Source organism: Bactrocera neohumeralis, chromosome 4 (assembly GCF_024586455.1).
Source record: "Bactrocera neohumeralis isolate Rockhampton chromosome 4, APGP_CSIRO_Bneo_wtdbg2-racon-allhic-juicebox.fasta_v2, whole genome shotgun sequence".
Taxonomy (NCBI): domain Eukaryota; kingdom Metazoa; phylum Arthropoda; class Insecta; order Diptera; family Tephritidae; genus Bactrocera; species Bactrocera neohumeralis.
This window is the reverse complement of record NC_065921.1, coordinates 2,667,726-2,689,334: the sequence shown is the minus strand read 5'-3', so window position 1 is coordinate 2,689,334 and position 21,609 is coordinate 2,667,726. Positions and strand designations below refer to the sequence as shown.

Below are 21,609 nucleotides of genomic sequence, written 5' to 3'. Positions count from 1 at the left end.
TTCAAAACAAAAATAAAATTTTATGTTAGTTCAAAAGATTGCCTAATTCAGAACTCAATGTTACATTCGCTCACAGCGCTTTTGAATATTATAATTTCTCTGTGAATATTATTTTAATTCCCACTTAATTAATTTCTTCTTGAAAATTTCAAAATTTCAACAAAGCAATAATACTCACTTGAAATAGGCGAAGACAATAATCGCCAGCGTCAATGAGACTAAGCTGATGGTGTAGCCAATGTAGTAAATTATCGTTGGCAACTCGATGATCGGTTCGAATTCAGGTACAGTGGAGGGCGCAGGCAGGTGCATGCATAAGTCATAGTTTGTATATTTCTCCCATGTGCCATTAGCATGGCAAAAGCGCGTCGCATTCTCTGCAAAAGCAACCAAATAATTTGTTTCATTTTACGGATTGAGTAACAGTTTATATGTGATAGGTGATGAAATTTTTGAACGTTATGTTTATACAACATTCCATTCAGAAACTCACTCATTATTTCATCATGTTTTATTCAAAAGAAGTCTAGAGGAAGCAAATTTTGAATCGGAAGAGTAAGAGTAAGTGAACTCATAAGGTTGCATTCAGTTCGCAGAATTTCATGCAGAAGACGGTGGACCCGCAGACTGATTCCGGACATACATTCGTGCATAGATAGACAGCATGGGGACCTGGATTTCCACCTAATACAAATACTTTGTGGCCAAGGGTGCTTTCGAAGCTACCTGTACAAATATCGTCATGACTTTGGTAGTATGGACTGTCCGATGTATAAAGAGTGTGTAGAAGGCTCTGAACATGTACTTTATCATTGCTCTCAGTTTTCAAGTATAAGGGAAAGCTGCGAGTTCTCTGTAAGATGGAAAGATGTCAGCGAAACGGCAGCTCAAATTGTGACAAGATTGAGTCATCTACAACAAACTAGATGTCACTTAGTCCTTACAATAGAAAAGACTTAAATGCCTTCTTCTCTCCCAAGAAGTAATACTTCGTCCAGTGATCCCGTGGGAGAGAAATGAGATGGGAGTAGGTTAGGTTTAGCAGAATAAAAACACCCGCTCCAGCTTTCCATGCTTTAAAAAAGACCGCTTTTAAGTTTGAATTATGTACCATTATTCCTTACTGTCCACCTTCTATGTCGATTTTACCAGCTGTGAATTACCTTAGATATGTTTCTATAATTTTTATGTAACGAACAAATGCGATTTCGCCTAAAACAGATCAAATTAAATACGTTCGCATTTAATTAAGTAAGAATCCCACAGGCATTTGCGCTCAGCACTCTCAGCACATACAAATGCGAAGAGTGCTGCTTATTAGCAGATTCCACAAAACCACTGTCAAAGCCCCAGCAAACCGTGGGAGACGCGGGTCTATTGCCGTCGCTTGTGCATTGTGCCTTTCAACGCTTGCCGCTTTCGTCATTCGTGCAGCTATGAAAATGTTGCAACGAGAAAGTTAAAACATATGATGGCGCTGCACCAAAGGGCATAGAGACACACGTCACCGCCTCGTCTAAAGTATTGCAGAAGTCTAAAGAGTGCAGCCGCGTTGACAATAATTTGTGCCACAAGCCAACCGCATACTCTTGCAATTACATGTACGTATGTATGTATACATGTTTAAATGCAAACACGTACGGTTGGTTGACAGGATGTATGTATATAGATTCCCCAAAGTGTGCATATGGACCGCCACATCCTTTTGTTCGTGTTCATTCGCGTATCGCCCACATAACTGGGAATAGTTCCGAGCGCACATCAACTCTCACACAGGCTCACAGATATACTTTTACAGACATTTTCAATTTACTAACGGTACTTACGCGAGCTGTCGTACTGTATGCCTTGGAACTCGTGCAGGCACGGCAGCGCCGCCAAAGTGCCACGCGGCGTGCGAGGCCAACAAAGGATCGAGTCGAAGTGGGTGAGGCAGTAGGCGCTGTCATTGCCGTAGGTCGTTGTATCAATGTGCTGCTGCACCAGGCACTGCAGTTCGGTACTCTCATTAATTGCGTCGAGGCTGTCGTAGGACTCGAGCGGTGTCTCGTCAGCGCCCACGTCCACGTCCACATCTACATGTGCTCCTGCAGCCACACCCGCACTCGCTTCCGCCACTTCGGGCGAGCTCGACATGCTGAGCGGATTCAGTGCAAGCGAACGACTCACCAATGCGTCGGCAATTATTTTACTTGTGTCAGCGCTGTTGCTGTTGATGTTGATGTTTTTGCTGCTGCCGCGGGCTGGATTCGCGATGTGGCTGCCACTGAAGCTTGGAATACTATTACTGTTGCTTTGGGCGCTTCTTGTACTGTTGTCGCTGTCGCTGCCACCGGCACAATGCGCAGTATTGTACAGCTGGTATTGTTGTTGCTTTCCCTGTTGATGCCGATGATTGAGTTGTTGCGGTTGTTCATCGTCGTTGTCGAGAAATCTGTGCGTTGCGTTTGCCTCTGAAGACCTGGAAGCGAAAAGCATAAAAACCCGTCTTAAGTTGGGGATATTTAAAGCGTCAAATTTTCAACATTTTTGCAAGATTTTATCCGATATGTGTGTACTTTATTTATAGGCCGTCTTTTCGCAAACATATAAGTAATGTAATAGTTAGTAGACAAATATAGGGAGATAATATTTGAAAATGTGCATAGAAAAAGGGTATAAATAAATAAATGGCTTATGTTTTTTTTCCAGAGCTATTTTTGCATTATTGTAGGTTAACTAATTGTAAATAAATGCTTTTCGCCCTCCTTGGGAGAATACAAGCTGACATTAAGCCCAGTACCATTGCTATAAGCCTATGTAAACCTAATAGTCTTTTATAATCAACTTCTAGTTCAAGCCAAATTCTAGACCACGTCTCTTTTTGAGCTATTTTAAGTTGCACACGAAGTTTCTTAATAATCAGAAGGAAATGTCGGGGACTCTATAAAGTATATATATATTTACAAATATTTAAATGAACGAAGTCGCTTTTCCCTCCCCAAGAAGCTGCATATTTAGTGGATTCGTCAATATCAGACTATACAAACTTATCGATCCGAATCAACTTTTTTTCAGGAAATTCGAAATGGTATATCATTGAGTGTCAGATCGGACTACGACAGCACTCAAATAGGCCGATCAAAATTAAGATTAAGATAGTCATAAAATATGCTTTTTCTTTATTATTCGTAAGTAATATTAATTCAACGTTGAATGCTGTTTTCATCAAAGTTAGTTACATATACATATATAAGAGGTGATCTAAGTAGAGGTACTTTTTTAATAGCCTGTTTTTGGATAGATCACGCGTGAGTCGTGTCAAGCTTTCACGTTACTTATGTTCAGTATAATTTCAACACATATAAACTCAATTTTGGAGAATCTTCTCATGGAAAACCAACAAATTTTTCAGCCCAAAATATGCTTTCACGTGTGATATTCCACTTCGAATCGCCTGAACACTTTAGCAATCACACTATCACTTTGAATTGATTGAACAACAACACCAGTGCCCAGTCATCGGTTACAATTCATGGCATCTGTAAAATTGACAATGGACAGACTGAGCCTGAGAGACAGAGTTGTGGTTTAAAGCGCCGCAGCAACCAATGAAAAGGAAATTCAATCAGATGAGTTCAACGAGTGAGGTCAAAAATCACTTGCTGTTCGGTGTGTGGTGGTGGAACTACGATCGTCTGAACTCGTGACGGCTACACAACTCTGAAAGGTGTTGGTGTGTTATTGGTGTTCACCAAATGCGGTTATAGCGGCATCATTGCCATCGAACAATCGTTGTGTGGAATTTGTTTGCTCGTTTGGCTGCTCGGTTGTTCGATTGTTAGCTGATTGTTGGCCATTATTGCGCGTTCAAGCGTTAAAGAGAACCGTTGTGCAACAACTACAAAGTCCGTAAAACAATACGGCAAATACAAATGCAAACTGAAGCTGTGAGCATGAATTTGCTGTGAAAATATCGAATAGCCAATTGCAAGGGCGTATATGCGAGCAGATAGTTGTGGCGGAATTGTAAAGCTTTAAATTATTGAAAGTTCAAAAAACCACGTAAAATGTTTTCTCTGAAAAGTAAGTTGCAAATACTTATTTTTCTAGCCAAAACGATCAACCTCTAAGTAAATATAGTATATATTTGCGTTATAGTCATATTTTACTGTATATGAGCGATTTCGGCATCTGACGCCAACACAATTTTTATTTATTAACTGCTTTTGATGTACTACGCACACACACCTTCGCAAATATACACACGTATATACACTTTTATAGCGAAACTCATGACTATTTAAAAATCGTGAAGGCGTCAAGCATAATCCATTCTTTAAAAAGCAACAACATACGAATAAATAACTGGATTTTCGCCAGAAGTGTGGCTTTGGCATTTTCGCTTTCGGCTCGCCTTCTCTCGCCCTCTTCAGCACGTACTACTTACAAGTGTTAAAGTGAGCGCACGTTTTCATTTTCTGCGAACGTTTAAAGGCATTTTCGTTACACAAATACAGCCTTATGCCTGCTTGACCTCACCAATCGCTGTGTACCTTTTGGCTTACTATTTTTGCTTTCGAACTATTTCAAGCGTGCAAGTCATTAAACGGCACTATATCGTTCCGTGAATAGCAATAACGGACGCGATTCGTCATTTATTAATTAATTTATAATATTTATTTTTGTATCGGTTTATTTTCCGCCAGCGCCGACGGGCCTCCACTGTGTCCACGCTTTATTCCATTTCACTTAGCTGTCATCGCTCGTCTTGATAATCGCTCAACTGTACGGTTTCTAGGTATTTCATTCTGACCAAAGATGTGATGGAAAAACGGCCATATATCTCCGTGTTTACTGCTATGATGAGAGTTAACACAAAAATTCAACACATACTCTCACTTCGGGGTTTCGAAAACACTCGGTTGATGAGGAACTAAAAGATTTGTTTAAAACTTTGATGTGGAATCGTCATTGATTTGTTGCATTAAAAGTTAGCTTTGATATTTCGTAAAAGATTGGTGTATACAAATTGCTCGTGGTGGTTTCGGTGGTGAACTATGTTGCCAACTAATTTTCAAAGTCTCTTAATAGTATTTCGAGTTCTTTCACAAAGTTCTTCACTGAAAAAATCATTTGGTTGGGAAAATTTCAACAAAACTTTTTTTGGTTAAAAAGTTCTACCAAATCGCCCAAATCTCACAAATGCTCTGAAATATGTTTTCGCATACTCGATTTGTTATAATGGCTTTGCATTGCCAAATATGCAAACCTCATCTATTTTCTTCCCCAAATGAGGGCTCGTTTAACTGCTCAATTAAATGTAAACGCAAATAAAGTCAAACATTGAAATTCAGACAATACTTCGGCTTTGCCATTGAAATAACTGTGGAAAGTCATTTACATAATTCTCCAAAGTATTACGAAATTTGAAGCTGTGGTGACCACCCACAAAAATTCTAGAGAAAAGAAAACTGTTTTCATTCATTAAAATAAAATTGGAAAATAATTTATTTCTTTGTACTTCTTAAGAAACGGATCAGGCAAATTATTGTATTTCATTTTTTTAACATTATTTTTATTTTATTGTTATTATTATAAAAAATATATTAATAACTCTACAAGTATACTTCTTTAAGTGTTCATATATTAATTTAATTATTCATATAGATCGCTTTATTTTCTACTTTTTCATTTATCAAATAAATGTTTGCATTTTACTTCTCTCTGTCTCCGACAAATAATACGAAGGCGTCTTAGTGACTGCGGTACTCGTATTTGTATTTTCTGCGATTAATAAATTTCTTTTCTTAGGTATAACGGTATGCTGCGAAGAAGAGTCCTCAACATTATTCATTCTTAGTATTTGAAAATAAATGGGTGTTTCTCCCCCTCTTTGTGTGGTGCCACAGTTCTCATTTGATTTATGTTTGCTCAGTGAGGAGTATTCATTTGCATTGGCGTTGGTCCAAAATTTCATACAACGCAGCAGAATAATAATAAAAGAAAACTTATAATTTTTAGTAATTTAGTTTCGGTGTACTGTTCCCCATTTCTAATTAGTGACAGCATATACATAAATTAACGTCTAATTTGCTATGAATTATTCAGAAAATGCATGAGTTCTAAAATATTGTTTGCGAGTGCAAGCGGTCCATATAAAGAAAATTTTTGAATAAAAAAAAATAGCTAAAAGCTGCGCATTATTTTCTTTCACTTGTTAATTTCCTAAAGCCTGCAAAACTGCTCATTCAGTTAGTTATACGTTCGTTGGTTGCCTAATGATTCATCATATTCGATATTACGTACACACTTTCGAGGAGATACACTGCGTATGAGTGATATTTGTGCTGACAGCGTATTTTCGTTTAATTTGACTTAAGTTGGTCAACCATTATGGGATGCGTTATATAAATGCAAATTACGGACTTAATACAAGTTTACAAATAGACTTAAGGAAATATACACACCTATGAATTTCGAAAAAAAGATTTTTTTTGCATATGCATACATCGAATGCACATAAATTTGAGAAAATTCTTCGAAGTCCTCCTTAGTGTACTCGGTTCCTAAATTCTCGAAAAACGCGTTTTCTCGAAGCGGTCAGGGTCAGTGAGCAAAATACCAGCGAAACTGGTGGATCGATAGACTTGTAATTATTAAAGGACCTTTTTAGATATATTTGTCAGCAAATGATAGAAGCAATAAGATTTTGACAATAATTTCGATTTTTTAAGGCACTCAAAAGAGGAAATATTTCAACAAAAAACTACCTTTTTAGTATATAAATCTATAACATTGAAAAAATTGCAAATGCAATTGCACCGCCGGACACCTTTTTATGGAGGTCCACCTGAAGATTGGCTACGGAAATAAACGAATCCGAAATGAATCGCCAAATATTTATTACATTCTGTAATGTACGTTTTTTTATTTATTTATCATAAAAAATGCCTCTTAATAAAGGTTTCAAAAATTGTCTGAATTGCAAGTGGCTATAACGCCTTTCCTAAGAAAAGTATTGCCTTTATTCGAAGGCTGATATTATCTGACTTTACAATACTCGAAATGTTATGTATGTATAACTTGAGCAAATGCTTCGCCTAGCTAGCCAATTTGCCAGCTAAAAGCGTGATAATACTATAAGCCAATATTTAAAAATTCGCTAATAAGAGAAACCGCGATAAATTCGCGGACAGGCACTTTTAATGCAATTGATTTGTGGTGAAGTAAATTACTGAAAGCAAAGCTTCCTACGAGGGCTCTCATGCTAATACAAGTACATTAATACACATTAATAACCACTTTTAAATATAATCCTTCAGTTGCATATAGCAAAGCAGATTTGTAATAGAAAATGCTTGTCAAGCTGTTATTAAGCGTGATTAATCCAGCAATAATTCCACCGCTTATTAGTGTCATATGTGGTCAACGCTTTTACTGACATTTGCTTAATGTAACACATGTGAGTGTTTTCGAACTTTTTGCTATCGCTATCATGCCACTTAACTACAAAAAAATGTGGGCTTTCGAACTTAATCGCAGAAAAACGTAAATATGTGCAAAACACTAGGAAAAGTGGTGAGTGGGCGGCTTTAGTTGGTCTGCTGTAATTATGTATGAATTTGTTTGTACACCGCGACGCCAACGCCAACGCCTTCGATTAAACCGAGCGCAGATAACTGTCGTCGCATTTAATTAAGCGTTAAATATTCGGTATACCAGCACGCCTCTTGGGTTCGCCGCAAAATTGGCAAGTATCAACGGCTTCTCTGCGCTGTAATTACAAGCTGCTTTCAACCGGCTTTAGCTCTGCTGCGAAATGTGCCGCTATATAAACTTTTAAGCACAAGTGGCTGAGCACTTAGCTTAAAGTAGCAAGCTTTAATGATCTCTCAATGAATGCTTTCAACCTATCAACCCGTCAATAAGATAATATAATAAGGCACACAATGGTGAGACATACACCACTGTGCGTTATCCAGCGGCAGCGAAAGCCACTAGCAATAGGTCAGGCGAGCGAAGCGGAACAATGCATTCAACCAGTAAAAGTGCTGTTCAGCCATAAAATAGCGGCTAGGAAATGCTTTGTTCTGGCGCTTTACCCGCAATCTAACGTTGTGCTTTGATAGTGACGTGTTAGGCTGACAAAGAAGTCTCTTTGTTGTTTGCATTTACTAATTTTCAAACTGATTTTAAAGGTTTAGATAAGGGAAAAGTTTATACCCTTGATTTTGTCCATCGTTTTAGAAAATTGTGACAACTCCTTGTCAAATAAAAGTTGTCCATATAGAGACCTGAACTGAACGATCTATTTATATGGCAGCTATATCTCATAGCGCTAAGATATGGGCAGTTCCGACAAATTAGCAGGTTCTCAATATAACGGATGGCTATTCATGCAAAATATCACGAAATTTCGGATCAAAAATTCCTCTTCCTAAACACTGTTCCTTTGTCATGGGATATCCACTCCTTTCATGGTTATGAATTACCTAAGGAAAGTCAAAATATTGTATCTTTATTCAGACCAGCAAAAGGCATAACACAGGAACACGAACAAACAACGAAATGTCCATCGCAGCCAGCGGCGGAAGTGTGGCAACAAAGTATGAAAGACACAAAACGGTGTTCATAATGGCAGTCATGAAAAGTGAAAGCACTTCCATGCGGCAGTTAAGTGTTGGCGGAATTTTCGAAAAGTCCACTTTATGGGACATGTGGCATATAATAGCCACAGCGAATAAAAATCGAATGAAGCAGCAAAGCACAAAAGAGCAGAACACTTGTTGCGGTCGGACTGTGGCTTTTTTTTATTGAGGAATTAAATATTAATTTTGTGTTTAGTCCACTAAGATTGTGTGCTCGGTGAACCTGTTAAGTGACCAGTGCTAAATGTAGTCATTATTTATGTATGTGTGTAAAGAAATGTTTGTGCATTGACGGGTGACTAAAAGAAATCGTTCATGAAGTTCAGAAAAAACTAAAAAAGCATGGTCATTAAATTATATTATCGATAGAGAGACAAAGAACCCAAATAGAGTGCCAGTTATATATTTATGCGTTTTTCTCGAAACTTTTGAAGTCGGTTGGCAAGATTTCTCGAGAACTACTCAACCGATCTTCATGAAAATACAATTCTTAAAGACTTGGACGAAGGATTTTTTTCGATTAAAACTGTTGGAGGAAAAAGGTTTTAACTAAAATACTTATTTTTCACTTTAGATGATCCATGAAAGACTTATCCTGCCAACGTGGATGCATTTCTTTCCGATTTCAAAATTTCTTCGTTGTTAGTGTTCCAAACAATCACTTGATTAGTTTAGTTTATATGGCAACTATATGATATACGAGTATGCCTCGGAGATTGCACCATTGCTTGGGAAATACTTCGTGAAAATAAGTCGTCTATAGAGGGACTTGATTCCTACCGTTTCGTTCGTATGTCAGCTATATGCTATAGGGTCTTGGTCGCGTATATACAGACAAACTAACAGACAGACGGCATTGGATAAATCGACTCAGCTCCTTTCGTTCTAGGTGTTACAAACTTCGTAACAAACTTAATATAACCCGTTCAGGGTTTTATTATGATCAATCCAGTTCTTTAAGCTTATAACCGAAAAATTCACTTTGAAAATAGTCCACATTCACTCATACATATTTGTTTAAATGTTTGCATGACAAAGTAATTTCCAAACTTTTCATAAACATACTATATATAGAAATCCAGTCTAAAGTTCAAATTTCCATAAACAAGCATTTGGAAATACCAAAACCAAAAGTATGTGGCAAGTGAGATAACTGTTAAAGTATATTCTCGAATATTGCACTCACCGCGCCCTAGTTACTCAATTAAACCGCAAACAAACTTTTCAACTTTATACATGTTGACCAACAAACTATCGAGGGAGTGCGCTTTCACACGCTAACCACCCTCCTAAGCTTCTCACCTTGAACCGCAACAAATGGCAGTTGCAGTGATGCAATGGAATGAGTACATGAAATAAAGTAACTGGATGTGATGATTTAATTTGGAAAAATTACACAATGGTCTCAGTTAGAGAGAGGGAGAAAGAGAGTGAGACAGTTAAAATATAATAACTAAGAACCTGATAGCATAAAATAACTATGAATTTAATGTCCTCTATGAAAAATGTGAGAGTATGCCCACATATGCACCGACAAACGGATTCGTCCATTATAAGTTTAAACATTACTTATAACAACCTCACACATGCACACTTAGCGGTCGCAGAACGAAGTATGCGCACGTAGCGGGAAACTTCTTCACTTACGTCACAATTACTGTGTGGCAAGAAGCTAAACCTTAAGTGGATAAGAATTGCTGCTTGCTCCGGCACGCATGTGGCTAAATACACACATACACACATAGATATGAATCTAAGTGCATTCGCACATAGCTGTGTGTGTGTAGTTGTAGATGCAATGCAGGTGGCGCACGTCTCTCTCGAAGAAAGTCACCACGTACAGCGAATTTCGCTGAAAACTTTCTTTTCAAAGTCATTTAAAATCAAAAACCATAAAGAAACATAAGAGCGAAAGCAATAAATTAAAAATATTAGTTCTCTCTTATATTTATACTACAATAGTACGTGCTTAAAATTGATTTGGATTTAAACTGATGCAAGATGAATTTTATCAAGCTGAATTGTTTTTGCAGTAACCAGCCTTCGAGCAGTTGAGGAATGATTTTTGAAAGTTCTTAATTTTCACGGAAGCTATTTGGTAAGTTGTGGATATGAAGATAGACTAGTTTTATCTCGAAGTAATTTTTTGATATAATACATAATAATACATCTCTAAAGAGCAATAATACTGTGTATAATTTTGTATCAGATTGGAGACCGAATATGAGTATAAGTCTAATGATAATACAGAAATGTGTATATTATTCTTTATCCTATTAGTGGGTTTCCCATAACTGAAACAAAACGTGAACTTTGAGTAGTCCAACCCCAGCGCCATCTAGCGATTGCACAAATATTTTCATCATACATTTTATAACCATAAATCATAATTGGTTTATATGCGCGTCCTTTATAAATAGGTCGATAAAATTATAATTTGTGGGGAAATTATTTCTAAAAATGGTGTTATAATATATTGGGTAGTCGGAAAAGTCTTTTCGTATTTCCAATCATATTTCTTATGTACCATTTTGGTCGACAATTTTTGCTATTTTTTCGGTAGAGACATTATTCCATCAGTGTAAATCGAAATTTCGAAATTTCCATAACGGAAGCGAGCGAACCATTGTTGCGCTACACGACCTGATACAGCATCGTCTTCGTAAACTTCACAAATTTCGTTGGTGGCTTGCGTGGCAAAATTTCAAAATATCGCGAATTTCTTCATTATTTTCACTCATTTTTGAACAGCTGTAACTTTTTCTCAATTTCCCGGATTTTAATTTTTTTTTGTTAAATGAAGCTTAAAATCTCACCTTTTCAGCAATGTGATTGGTAGTACTGGAGATATACTGCATTGACATATATTGACAAAATATGAAAAGACTTTTTCGACTACACAATATTTAGTGTATGGCAATCGGTTTATACCGTTCTTTTAAAAAAAAAGGTACAGAACTCAGATACAAGATGCTTAGGTCCTGAGGCCCTTTATCTGGTTTTGCAAACTCAACACGTAAAATAGCTACAGAGAAATATTTCCTTTAAATAAAACGCTCATAATTTAATGACCCAATTTTCGTCCACTTTTTCTAGTAATTGGAAGCCGTATGTCAGCAATAACGCGTCGAATATTCTCTTCGAAGACGTCAATCATATCAAGTTTATCTGCGTAGACTAGCGACTTTATGTAACTCCGTAAAAAATAGTCCCGAGGGCGTATAAATCACACGATCTTAGAGGCAACGCCACAAGCCCACGACGAGAGGTAATGCCCTAACCAAGCTTCTTAAAAAAGTTGATTGTTTTGTTGACTGTATGACATGTAGCGCTGTCTTGCGGTAACCAAATTTTGTCCACATCAACATCCTTCAATTCAGGCACGAAAAAGCCATTAATTACGATTCTATCCTCATTGCCTGTAACATTAAGACCGGCTCCATTTTTAAAGAAACATGTACCAATAACTCCCTCTGCGCGCGATGGTGAATACACTCAATCGGGTCTTCTTCGATACTCTACTCCACAGCGCTAATAGCGCCTTCGGTACGCACTCTACGGCATCTCTGAAGATGTATATTAACCACTAGAGTAACACACGAAAATTATACCCCCTGAAAATATTTCTAAGACCTCTGCAAATTTAGCTCTACTAAAAATTATGTAAGGTCGTCGAATTCTGCCTTCATTGCCGTAAATTATACAAGACGCGTATTACGAACGTTCCCAACAAATGTGTTTACTCAAAGCATTTTTCCAGCCAAAAAAATAAAAATTTGGCTGTCTGCAATGGCGCCAGCATAAAATAACAGCCACATATGCATATTAACACACACAAGCACACATCATATAGATGTGAATATATGTATGTGTATACAAATCTTTTCTTTATTATGAATCTTTTGTATGTATGACGCGGCTTTTGGCCATACGAGTTTTCTACAAAGTCGGTACTCGGTAAACGAGCACTATTAATTATTCACATAACGGTTGCGGCTTTAATTAACGCACTAATACACACACACACACACAATATAGATGGGTTTTTCGGTATCGAATTTCAATGCGAGGAGTCATTATGTAAGCAGATTTCATAAACAATTCGTTCATACAAAAACTATGGGACAACCGCTGAGCTTGTTCTTGACACCGAAAAACATTTATAAAGAAGCTTGAGTTTTTTCTGAACAAACTTTATACTTTGTTTAAGCTGTATACATACTTTGAATAAGTTAACTAAAAAAGCGAAAACGTAAAAGCAAAAAAAAAAAAATAATCAACAGAAAAGAATTTTTGTTGAGAACTCCAAAAAGCTCTTGAATAATCACTTTACATATACATACTTATATACATTGTGTGTGTTCTTATAATTCGATTTGAAAATTAAGTTGGCTTCAACAGAATATTAAATAATGCGCCTCGTGAGATAACGGTATTTTATTCCTTTAGAAAATAATACGAGCTGCAGAACTAAACGGAGAATGTACCATCTTCTACAAGAATGTACAGAAGCTGGTGCAGCCGATGATAATGGTACCATTGGCCTCAACAACCGCGCCGTTAATTTTCCTTTCTACAGACTGGATAAGCAAGCAAAGCGTATGTGTCGGATGCGGAGGCATGGACAATGCTATCATCCGAAGAATCGGCCTTAGGAGTGTTCGAGAGTAAGGTTTTGCGGTTTGGCATCAGCGAGTACCGCATTCGATGGAACGATAAGCTGAATGAGATAAACGACGACATTAACTTAGTTCAGGGAATCAAGAGACAGCGATTCCGCTGGCTGGATCGTGTTATCCGGATGGTAGAGAACCCTCCAACTTTGAATTTTTCGATTCAGTGCCCGCCGGTGAAAGCAGGTGAGGAAAAATACTTCCACTGCGTTGGAAAGACCAGATGTAGAAAGACCTGGCAGCGCTTGGTATCTCAAATTGTCACAAAATAGCGAAAAGAAAAAACCACTGGCAGTGTCTACGTTAGTACAGAAGTTAGAGAAAAATCTGAGATATGCAAAAAATTTAACAGGTTTGTATGAAAGTTAAGAGTCAGGTATCACATGAGAACTTAATGTGTAAAACTCCATTCTATTTATTACTTAATGCTCTCTGAGAGAACTGTAGCCGAGGATTTAAGTTGAGCTTAATGAAATATATTTGAGGGGATGAATTTAAGTCTCTGGGCTTCGAAAGAGAGTAATGAGAAGAGTTACTGGGAAGAAAAAAGAAAAGAACAACTCGGCTGTTGAACAAAGCAAAACAAGAGTATTGGACGAAAAACGAGTTTTAGAAATTTATTCCAGAATATAAGCTGTGTCACAGAATATGTTAATATCGGGATCAATTATTGTAAGGTAGTGGTTGCTTTTTTACTTTTGGATGAAGTCTACACCTTCAACTTGCTGATTACAAAATACCAAAGTTACAACCTTTTCCCATAACACCACTAAAAGCAAGGTCAAACAGCATAAACATAAACAAGTGTGTGTCTCATATTACGCAACGGCTTCGACATTTATCTAAACACCTCAAATATTTACTATGATATAACATACAAACAACAGTCAATAAAATTTTTGTTGAATCACTTTGCTTTTTTAAAGATTCTTGTGCGCCTACCTTCGACTGCTGAAGTGATGACAGCAAAACCGTTGTCTATTTTTTGATCACATGTCAGTTCGATTCACAAACAATTTTCTTTTATTTATTGGCGCTTGGATAAGAGCTTATCCTTTTTAAGAAGTGAATAAAAGCATTTCGTTAAAAATTTCATATTCCAATGTCTATGTGAACAGGCATATTCATATCCACTTAAAGAAAAATATTATCTGCCATGATTTGATAATTTTCAGGCGCTCGGCTCAGACATACTCGCCCCCGCGCAGCTTATGCAGATTAGCACCAATTATTTATTCGCCTGCCTTGCTTACACCGGGTCATGGCGCACAGACACTGTCACTTGGATTTTATTTTTCTATTTTCATTTTGTTTACCGGCTGAGCCAGCTGTCTGAGAAGTTACTCCTTGTTCGCGTGAGTGTATGTGTGTGGGTGTGTCCTGTTCACAATCTATCTTTTACTATTTTTGGCACATTTTGTTGCATTATATTTTGATTATCTTGTTTTTGTTTCTTTTGTTGTTTCGTTATTCACTTTTTTACTGTTCATGTCTGGCAGCGGGCGATGGGCCTCCGCTGCTTCTGCGGTTGCGCTGCCAGCCAAAATGGGCCGTACATTTTTAACACGAAAGAAAACGGAATTTCATTTGCTTGGCTATGGGCAATTTATATGAACAGCACGGCAATTTATTTCCTTTCGTGAGCTTATTGGCTAACCGGCTATAAATGGATATTCGCACACACTTTCGCAACTTGGGAATAATTATGGTAATCACTTTTTCTCCAACTTTTCTCTTCGTTGTTTCTGTTATTTGTGGAATTGGTTACTTAATTTACTTTCTTCTTGCTTTATTTCGGCTAATTTCGTTTTTTTGCCTTTCCACACATCACTGGGGGAAATAAGCTATGAATTATTACTCCAAATTCTATAAAAGGAAGCAAATGATGACAAGGAGAAATGAGTATAACTCACAGCTTAAATTGCTCGGAACCTTAGTTGTTTTATTAGAAATTAATTTAATTTTTATATTTTTTTTTATTTTAGGTATAGCTCATTATCCTTTTTATTTTCAGCACTTCAATTTGGTTTGGCTTAATTAGTTTTTACTAAGTTTGGCATATATGTATGTACATGTTTGCCATTTCCACTATTTGAACTTTAGTGTTTTTTATTTTATTCAAAATTCATAAATAATTAATTAATACCTAATTTTTATCTGTAATTAAATTTGATTATTTTTGTGCAATTTCCCACAATAAATAGACTTTTTAGATTTTATCATGAATAATTTATTATTTTAAATTTTATTTGTTTTTGAGCTTTCTTGTCATATACGAAATTGCAACAATAATAACAAAGCACTATATTTAACCATTCACCACAATTTCAGTCAGTCCAACTGCCACAATCAGCTTCTTAGCTTCCACCGCTGCAATTACGCTCTTCATTCGAGCGTAGCATTTCCTAGTGCCTACGCACACACACACACTCCCCGTATTTATGAGTATATATGTGTATATAAGTGTCCGTCTTCGGTACTAAGCAGCTATGGTTTAGCTTGAGCGGCCTAGCTTTCGTATGTAATTACTCAGAAACAATTTTATGGCTTTTGAGTTGGCCCAAAGGCAAGCAATTTTATTTGTGAATTCCCTTGGCTTGTGTCGTTCTTAGTAGTGCTGCCTTATGTATGTATTTGTATGTAAGTGTGCGTTTGTGCGCGACTATTTCTCATACAAAATTTCGGCTTCACCTAATTCTTGGGTATCAAAACCCAAGTCAAAGTCAAAGTTAATAAATGTGGCTACAGGAAATTATACCGTTACGCTTTAGTGCGCTTGTAAAGATTTCAATTTGTGACCACAATTGGTTGTCTTCCGTCGCCTGCACTTCGGTTTGCTTGATTTGCTGTTTGGCTGCCTGCTCGGCTGGTCATTTCGCTGGGGAATGGCGTTGTACATGGCGTATACGTGACGGCAATTATGCTGATACGTGGGCGCCAACTGTCGGGGAATTTGATATATTCGACGGGTAATGAGAATATATTTGGGATTTGTGCACAACGCGTAATTGGCTAGCTGTCTAGTGTTGGTCTTTATGCAGGTATTGCTACAACAAAAACTCACACCTTCACGGCGAGTTATTATTATTTTATTTAGCCATCTAAGCTCTCGTCTCGTGAGTTTGCACGAGCTGGCCGGTGTTGCTGGCATAATTACATGTTGATTAAATATTACAGGCAAAGCGCGTGCACATGAACTTATAAGATATTGGAAGAGTAAATAAATATTATTGGATTCATGGCTTCACCTATGAGCTAACATTTGTTACTAAATTATATTCTTCGAGACGGACTGGAAATATTACATTCGAACCAACGAATGCAAGAAATTTATGCAATTTATGAATAAGAGGCAACGTAAATAGGTTTTAGTATTAAATATATTTCGAACGAAAATTTTTTTCAAATATATACTATACTATAATACCCTTCACAGGTTGAAGTTTTTCTACAAGAACTTGATTTCAATCGTTTAGCTTGTATGGCAGCTATAAGCTAGAGTGGCCGATCTGACCCATTTTTTCGAAAATTGTATCGTTTCTTTGAACAATAATAGAGGCTTAATATCGTGAAGATATTTTGTCAAAAAAAAGTTTTCCTCACATATATAGCAGACCGATCTGAACAATGTATCTCAAAAACTGAGAGACTTCATCAAAGGTTTGATGTGGCAAAAGCATGGTAGAGATGATTAAACAGTTATACTCTTCTAATTTTATGCTGATATCTTCCTCACCATCCGTAAGGGTATAGAGTTTACGGGGCTAAGTAAAAGACAAAATTGTTGTAGTTTTACCAACTTTTGGCATATATTATTTTGATACACTATCATACGATGATAATACATATTGATGTAATACGGTGTCAAATGAAGGGAGAAACTACAGCGAAATATGGGGAAAGGGGTTCCCGAAACGTCATTCATATTTGGTATTAAGCCACAAAAGGACAAAGAAAACACATACCGTTGATTTCATCATGTTATCTTACATGTGGATCGATATGTTCCGCATAAAGTGAGTCAAATGGAAGAAGACTCTCTTACTCGATATATCTGTATCAATGTTTTGCAATTTTCGATAAAGTTTTCACTTTCATGGAAATATAGACCTGCTATCCTGATTTTTTAAGATACTTATGTATTCTATATCTGTTTGTGACTCAATGAAGGTGTATGCAAGCTATATCCGTGCTAGGTATATATTAAAATGTTCTCGACGAAAAGACTTTTTTGGTGTTAACAGATAATCTTCAGGGATGTCCAGATATTCGAAAATCAAGAAGTTTTCATCCTGCTTTTGACATATGTTAGAGACATAAGAGGTTTATAGGCGATTTAAAATGTTTAACAACTCCAGGTTTGCTATTCCTGAAAAGTTATATCTAATGTGGAAACAAATTCTACGCTTCAAACAAAATATGTTAGCAACATTTATATACATATACACATACATATATGCAATATTCAAGTATTTCGTGATAACAGTATCATTAAGAATAACTGAGGCTGCAGTGATGGGTGGCTTCTAACAACAGTTGTTGCATTCCGATTGCTCCTTTTATGTTTTAATTTGCTCGCCGATTTCTAATTTGCATCATTTATCACTCATTATTCAGTCGCCATTTTCAGACACACAACTATTTGGCCATTTTTATGAGCGCAAAATTCCATTCGAATTGTGGCATAAAACGAATTTAATTTGATATTCTTGATTGGTTTTGTATTTCATTTATGGTGTTGGCGTATGGCTACAAAATACTTGAGTGCTTGTAGGAGTACCGCTATTTGGCAGTATTGCAATGCGTGAAATTTTATGACACTTTTTATGTGCAATCGTCTCTTGCTACCATCAATTTGCATTTTTTATGGCGCTAAAATTTATTTAGATTCAATTTGCACAAATTCTGAAATTAAATTCTTAAATTGTTAACAATCGCGCGTTTGTTTGCGAATCAATTTTGAATTCACTTATTCGAATTTTAAAGAGAAGCGATAAATACGTCGCAAATAATTTTCAGTAAATATTTGGGGAAATTTCATTTTTCATATTTATTATCAGGCAATAGTGAAGTAATCACAATTTTTATAACACACATTTCATTAAAGTTGCTTAGTGGACGCCCAAATAGGTGTCCGTTTGGATTCCCAAGCACACTTTTCATTTTTTTTTATCGGAAATTTAAGCACTAAATGTCAAGACCATGCTTCGCAAAGCAAATAAACGCACATATTTTTGTATATATATTATTTAAATATGTAGCTCACCTATTTATTCTATTTCAATACATAATTGCTGTCACCCACATATTTTTGCGCTAATCACATTGAACTGCAGATAATATGATAATTTTTGATTAATAATCCACAAGCGCTTACTGTCTCAATGCAGTTTGTTAACAATGTAAATAAAACCGATTGATTAACAGTTTTGATTTTCAATTATTTTGCTTGTTTAATTTGCCGGCTTAAAACAAAGCAAGTTCCCGCCAACTGAGCGCCGCGCCAACCGACCACGTTTGAATGCCAGCATTAACTGAAACTTCATTATAACTGTATTTTGCGAGTTACCGCAAATGTCCAAATAGCACTAACGCGTACAGTTAAATTGTCTGTTAGCATTACAGCGTAGTTGCAGCATGGCTGTTACCAAAAATGTTCGACTTATGCAGGTAATGTTAATGAACTTTAACCTTTTAACATTCTCTGGCACATGATAATAAATGTACTGTAATCTTTGAAGCGCCAGCATATGGTTAGTTAATAATATATGAAATATGATTCATAAAATTCATCAAAAATGTAATCTTCACGATTCTTTGCTTTTATGCTTCAACAACAGCAACTGTTAAAGTGTACATAAACATGATTGAACATGATAAACAAAATATTGGAAGTATAATCTAGGTTATCCAGGCAGACACAAATTAAGAAAAACTCAAATTTCAGATTCAATTAATTAATGTAACGCTTGCTCTATGTTAATAATAGATAATAATATGTAATAATAAAATAAAAATATTCAGCGAAGATTAAAAATATGTTAACATATTTTACGCAATGTAGTCTGTTATAATTTTACTAACATGTGCACGACATTGAAACAAACATCGCATGTTGCTCAAGGCTTTCAATATTTATCTTAAGCGAGCATGAATTCGAACAACAGCTGAGAGGTAGATAACTGTTTACAGTAGAACAGTTGCTAACAGAGAGCACAGCAGTCATGTGTAGTTATTTAACATACTTTCAGGTGTAGAACAGTAGCATCCACAATTTTTCGGAGTGAACTCATTGAATGCTGCGCGAATGAGAGATGAACTAGAGGACATAAACATAACATTGTTTTATGAGAGAACATAAACGTACCTGTTTAATGTTCTCTGAATAAATGTTATGAGCGCGTGATATCAACAGGTGCTGCGAGCAGTTAGCTTAGTGAGCGCGTGCAGGACTATGTTGTTGCAGCAGAAATAAGTTGCAAATGTATGCATATACATATATGGTATTTACTGTTATAAAATTCAAACACTTGATTATGTACATATGAGTGTGTCGAAAAGTCAGTTTGTGAATGTCATGTCATTTTCGTACACTAAGTTCCGAACGAATATGTGATTATTATGTATGTGTTTGTGAGCGCTCATATTCTTTTGTTAGTCCATGGTCTGTTGCTGACAATACCAAAACACTTATTAACTCTGACAATTTTATTGCTACATTTACAAAAACCCAACAACACAAGAAGGATGCAATTTCGAGCTTTGAGAACTTAAAATGCTTTAAGTGGAATTTCGCATTTGAAAGCTCTTATGACATAATCACACTTGCATTGTTATATAACTTACTTTTTGTGTCTTCAGTTTATTTCGAATTCATAAGTGAAGTAAACAAGCAGGCCTTATGTCCTTACTTCCGTGCATGTATGTGTGGATGTGTGTGTTCGTAGTTCAATGAAGAGAGGAAGCAAGGGAAATAAGTTTTCATGGGTTCACAAATATTTGAAGGATTAGCTAAGCGCACAAAGCGGAACACTCCTTGGGATTTCAAAGGGAAATGGAAAAACAGAAACTATTAGCGTGTGCATTGAGCTACAATGGACAGCCGATCGATTACAGGACATTTAAAATCGTGTTTACATGAAGAAAAGAAGGTAAGGACACACACACACACACATGCGCACACAACCAATAGAGTTGGTACTTCGAACTTTGGGGCAGAACAAATACCAACCTTTGTCCGTCCGGCTATTCAAATTCCAGCTCAATTTAAGTGCAAATATTTGAGGATGACCCGACCCACATCAGCCGGTGAAATGAAGAGAAACAGGGGCTCATCGGGGCGCATATTTGCTGTGATTATTTTAATTTTTCTGCCGGCGTTCGACATTTCCTTGATGGTTGGGCGTGTGCGCGTTCTTTACCATTGTTTGCATAACAAATTATTTGGCTTAACTTCTGCTGTTGCTGCTGGCGGCCGCTAAGCTACAAAAACTGCTGCTCAACGCCCTTAAAGGGGGGGGGAGAAACATATACAAGCTGCGGCAATCGGGAATGAAGCGCCGCTGTCTCAGTAAATGCGCTTGCACTAAGGCGATAAAGTAGCAGAAATGTCTTGCGCAACAACAACAATCCTGGGCGGCAAACAAACTTGCATTTGATTGAGAGTTTAAGTGCTGCTGCTGCTGCTTTTTACCATTTCTACGCAACGCTGGCACATGCCGCTCGTGAATTGTTGCTGTTGCTGTAGGGAAGGATATATGTGCGCAAATGTTGTTTTATGCTCATTCAGTGTTATTGACAGAAGGGTAATGCACGTGCATTACTCACACCTTGCTGCCGCCACGCCGCCCCTCCTCATGTTCCGCAGCAGGTGCTTAAGTGCTCTCATCACCGCTGGCAATTGTTAGGTGTCACCGGCAAAGTCACTTGTTTACCTAGGCGAAGTGTTAGCATCATTACACATGCAGAATGGTTGCTCAACGGCTACAAGCTCAACACACAGGCACAGACACGCACTCAGACACCCACACATGCGCACAAGTGGATATAAATATGCATATGTATATTCCGAGTATTTCTTTTGATTGCTATTTACACAAGCTCTGCCACCAGCCACCACCCACTTGTGTCTACTTTAGAGCGATGGAAGAGTGCGAGCAATGAGGAGGAGCATTACTGTTATTACTGTTGCACAACGGTAACGGTAACGGCTCACGGCGTGGATATAAAGGTGCAGCCAGCATTTACTGCGGAGGGGCGGGAAAATATGCCAAATAGAGCACGTATGGATGTATGTTGATGCTTCA

At 37.0% G+C, this 21,609-nt stretch overlaps 1 protein-coding gene across 4 annotated transcripts in view; it reads right to left on the bottom strand.

Moving 5' to 3' along the window:
- LOC126755471 (diuretic hormone receptor) overlaps window positions 1-18,817 on the bottom strand; it is a 34,501-nt gene extending 15,684 nt beyond the window's left edge. For all 4 annotated transcript variants that reach the window (XR_007666490.1, XR_007666491.1, XM_050468057.1 and 1 more), the window contains exons 1-4: window positions 18,570-18,817; window positions 14,246-15,169; window positions 1,827-2,461; window positions 179-377 (exon numbers count right to left, since the gene is read on the bottom strand). Coding sequence is in view for 2 of the 4 variants with exons in the window: in XM_050468057.1 (XP_050324014.1) it covers window positions 179-377; window positions 1,827-2,136 (509 nt within the window). In the remaining 2 variants the exon portion in view is untranslated. The remainder of the gene's footprint in view (window positions 1-178; window positions 378-1,826; window positions 2,462-14,245; window positions 15,170-18,569) is intronic.
- Window positions 18,818-21,609: the final 2,792 nt, after the last annotated feature.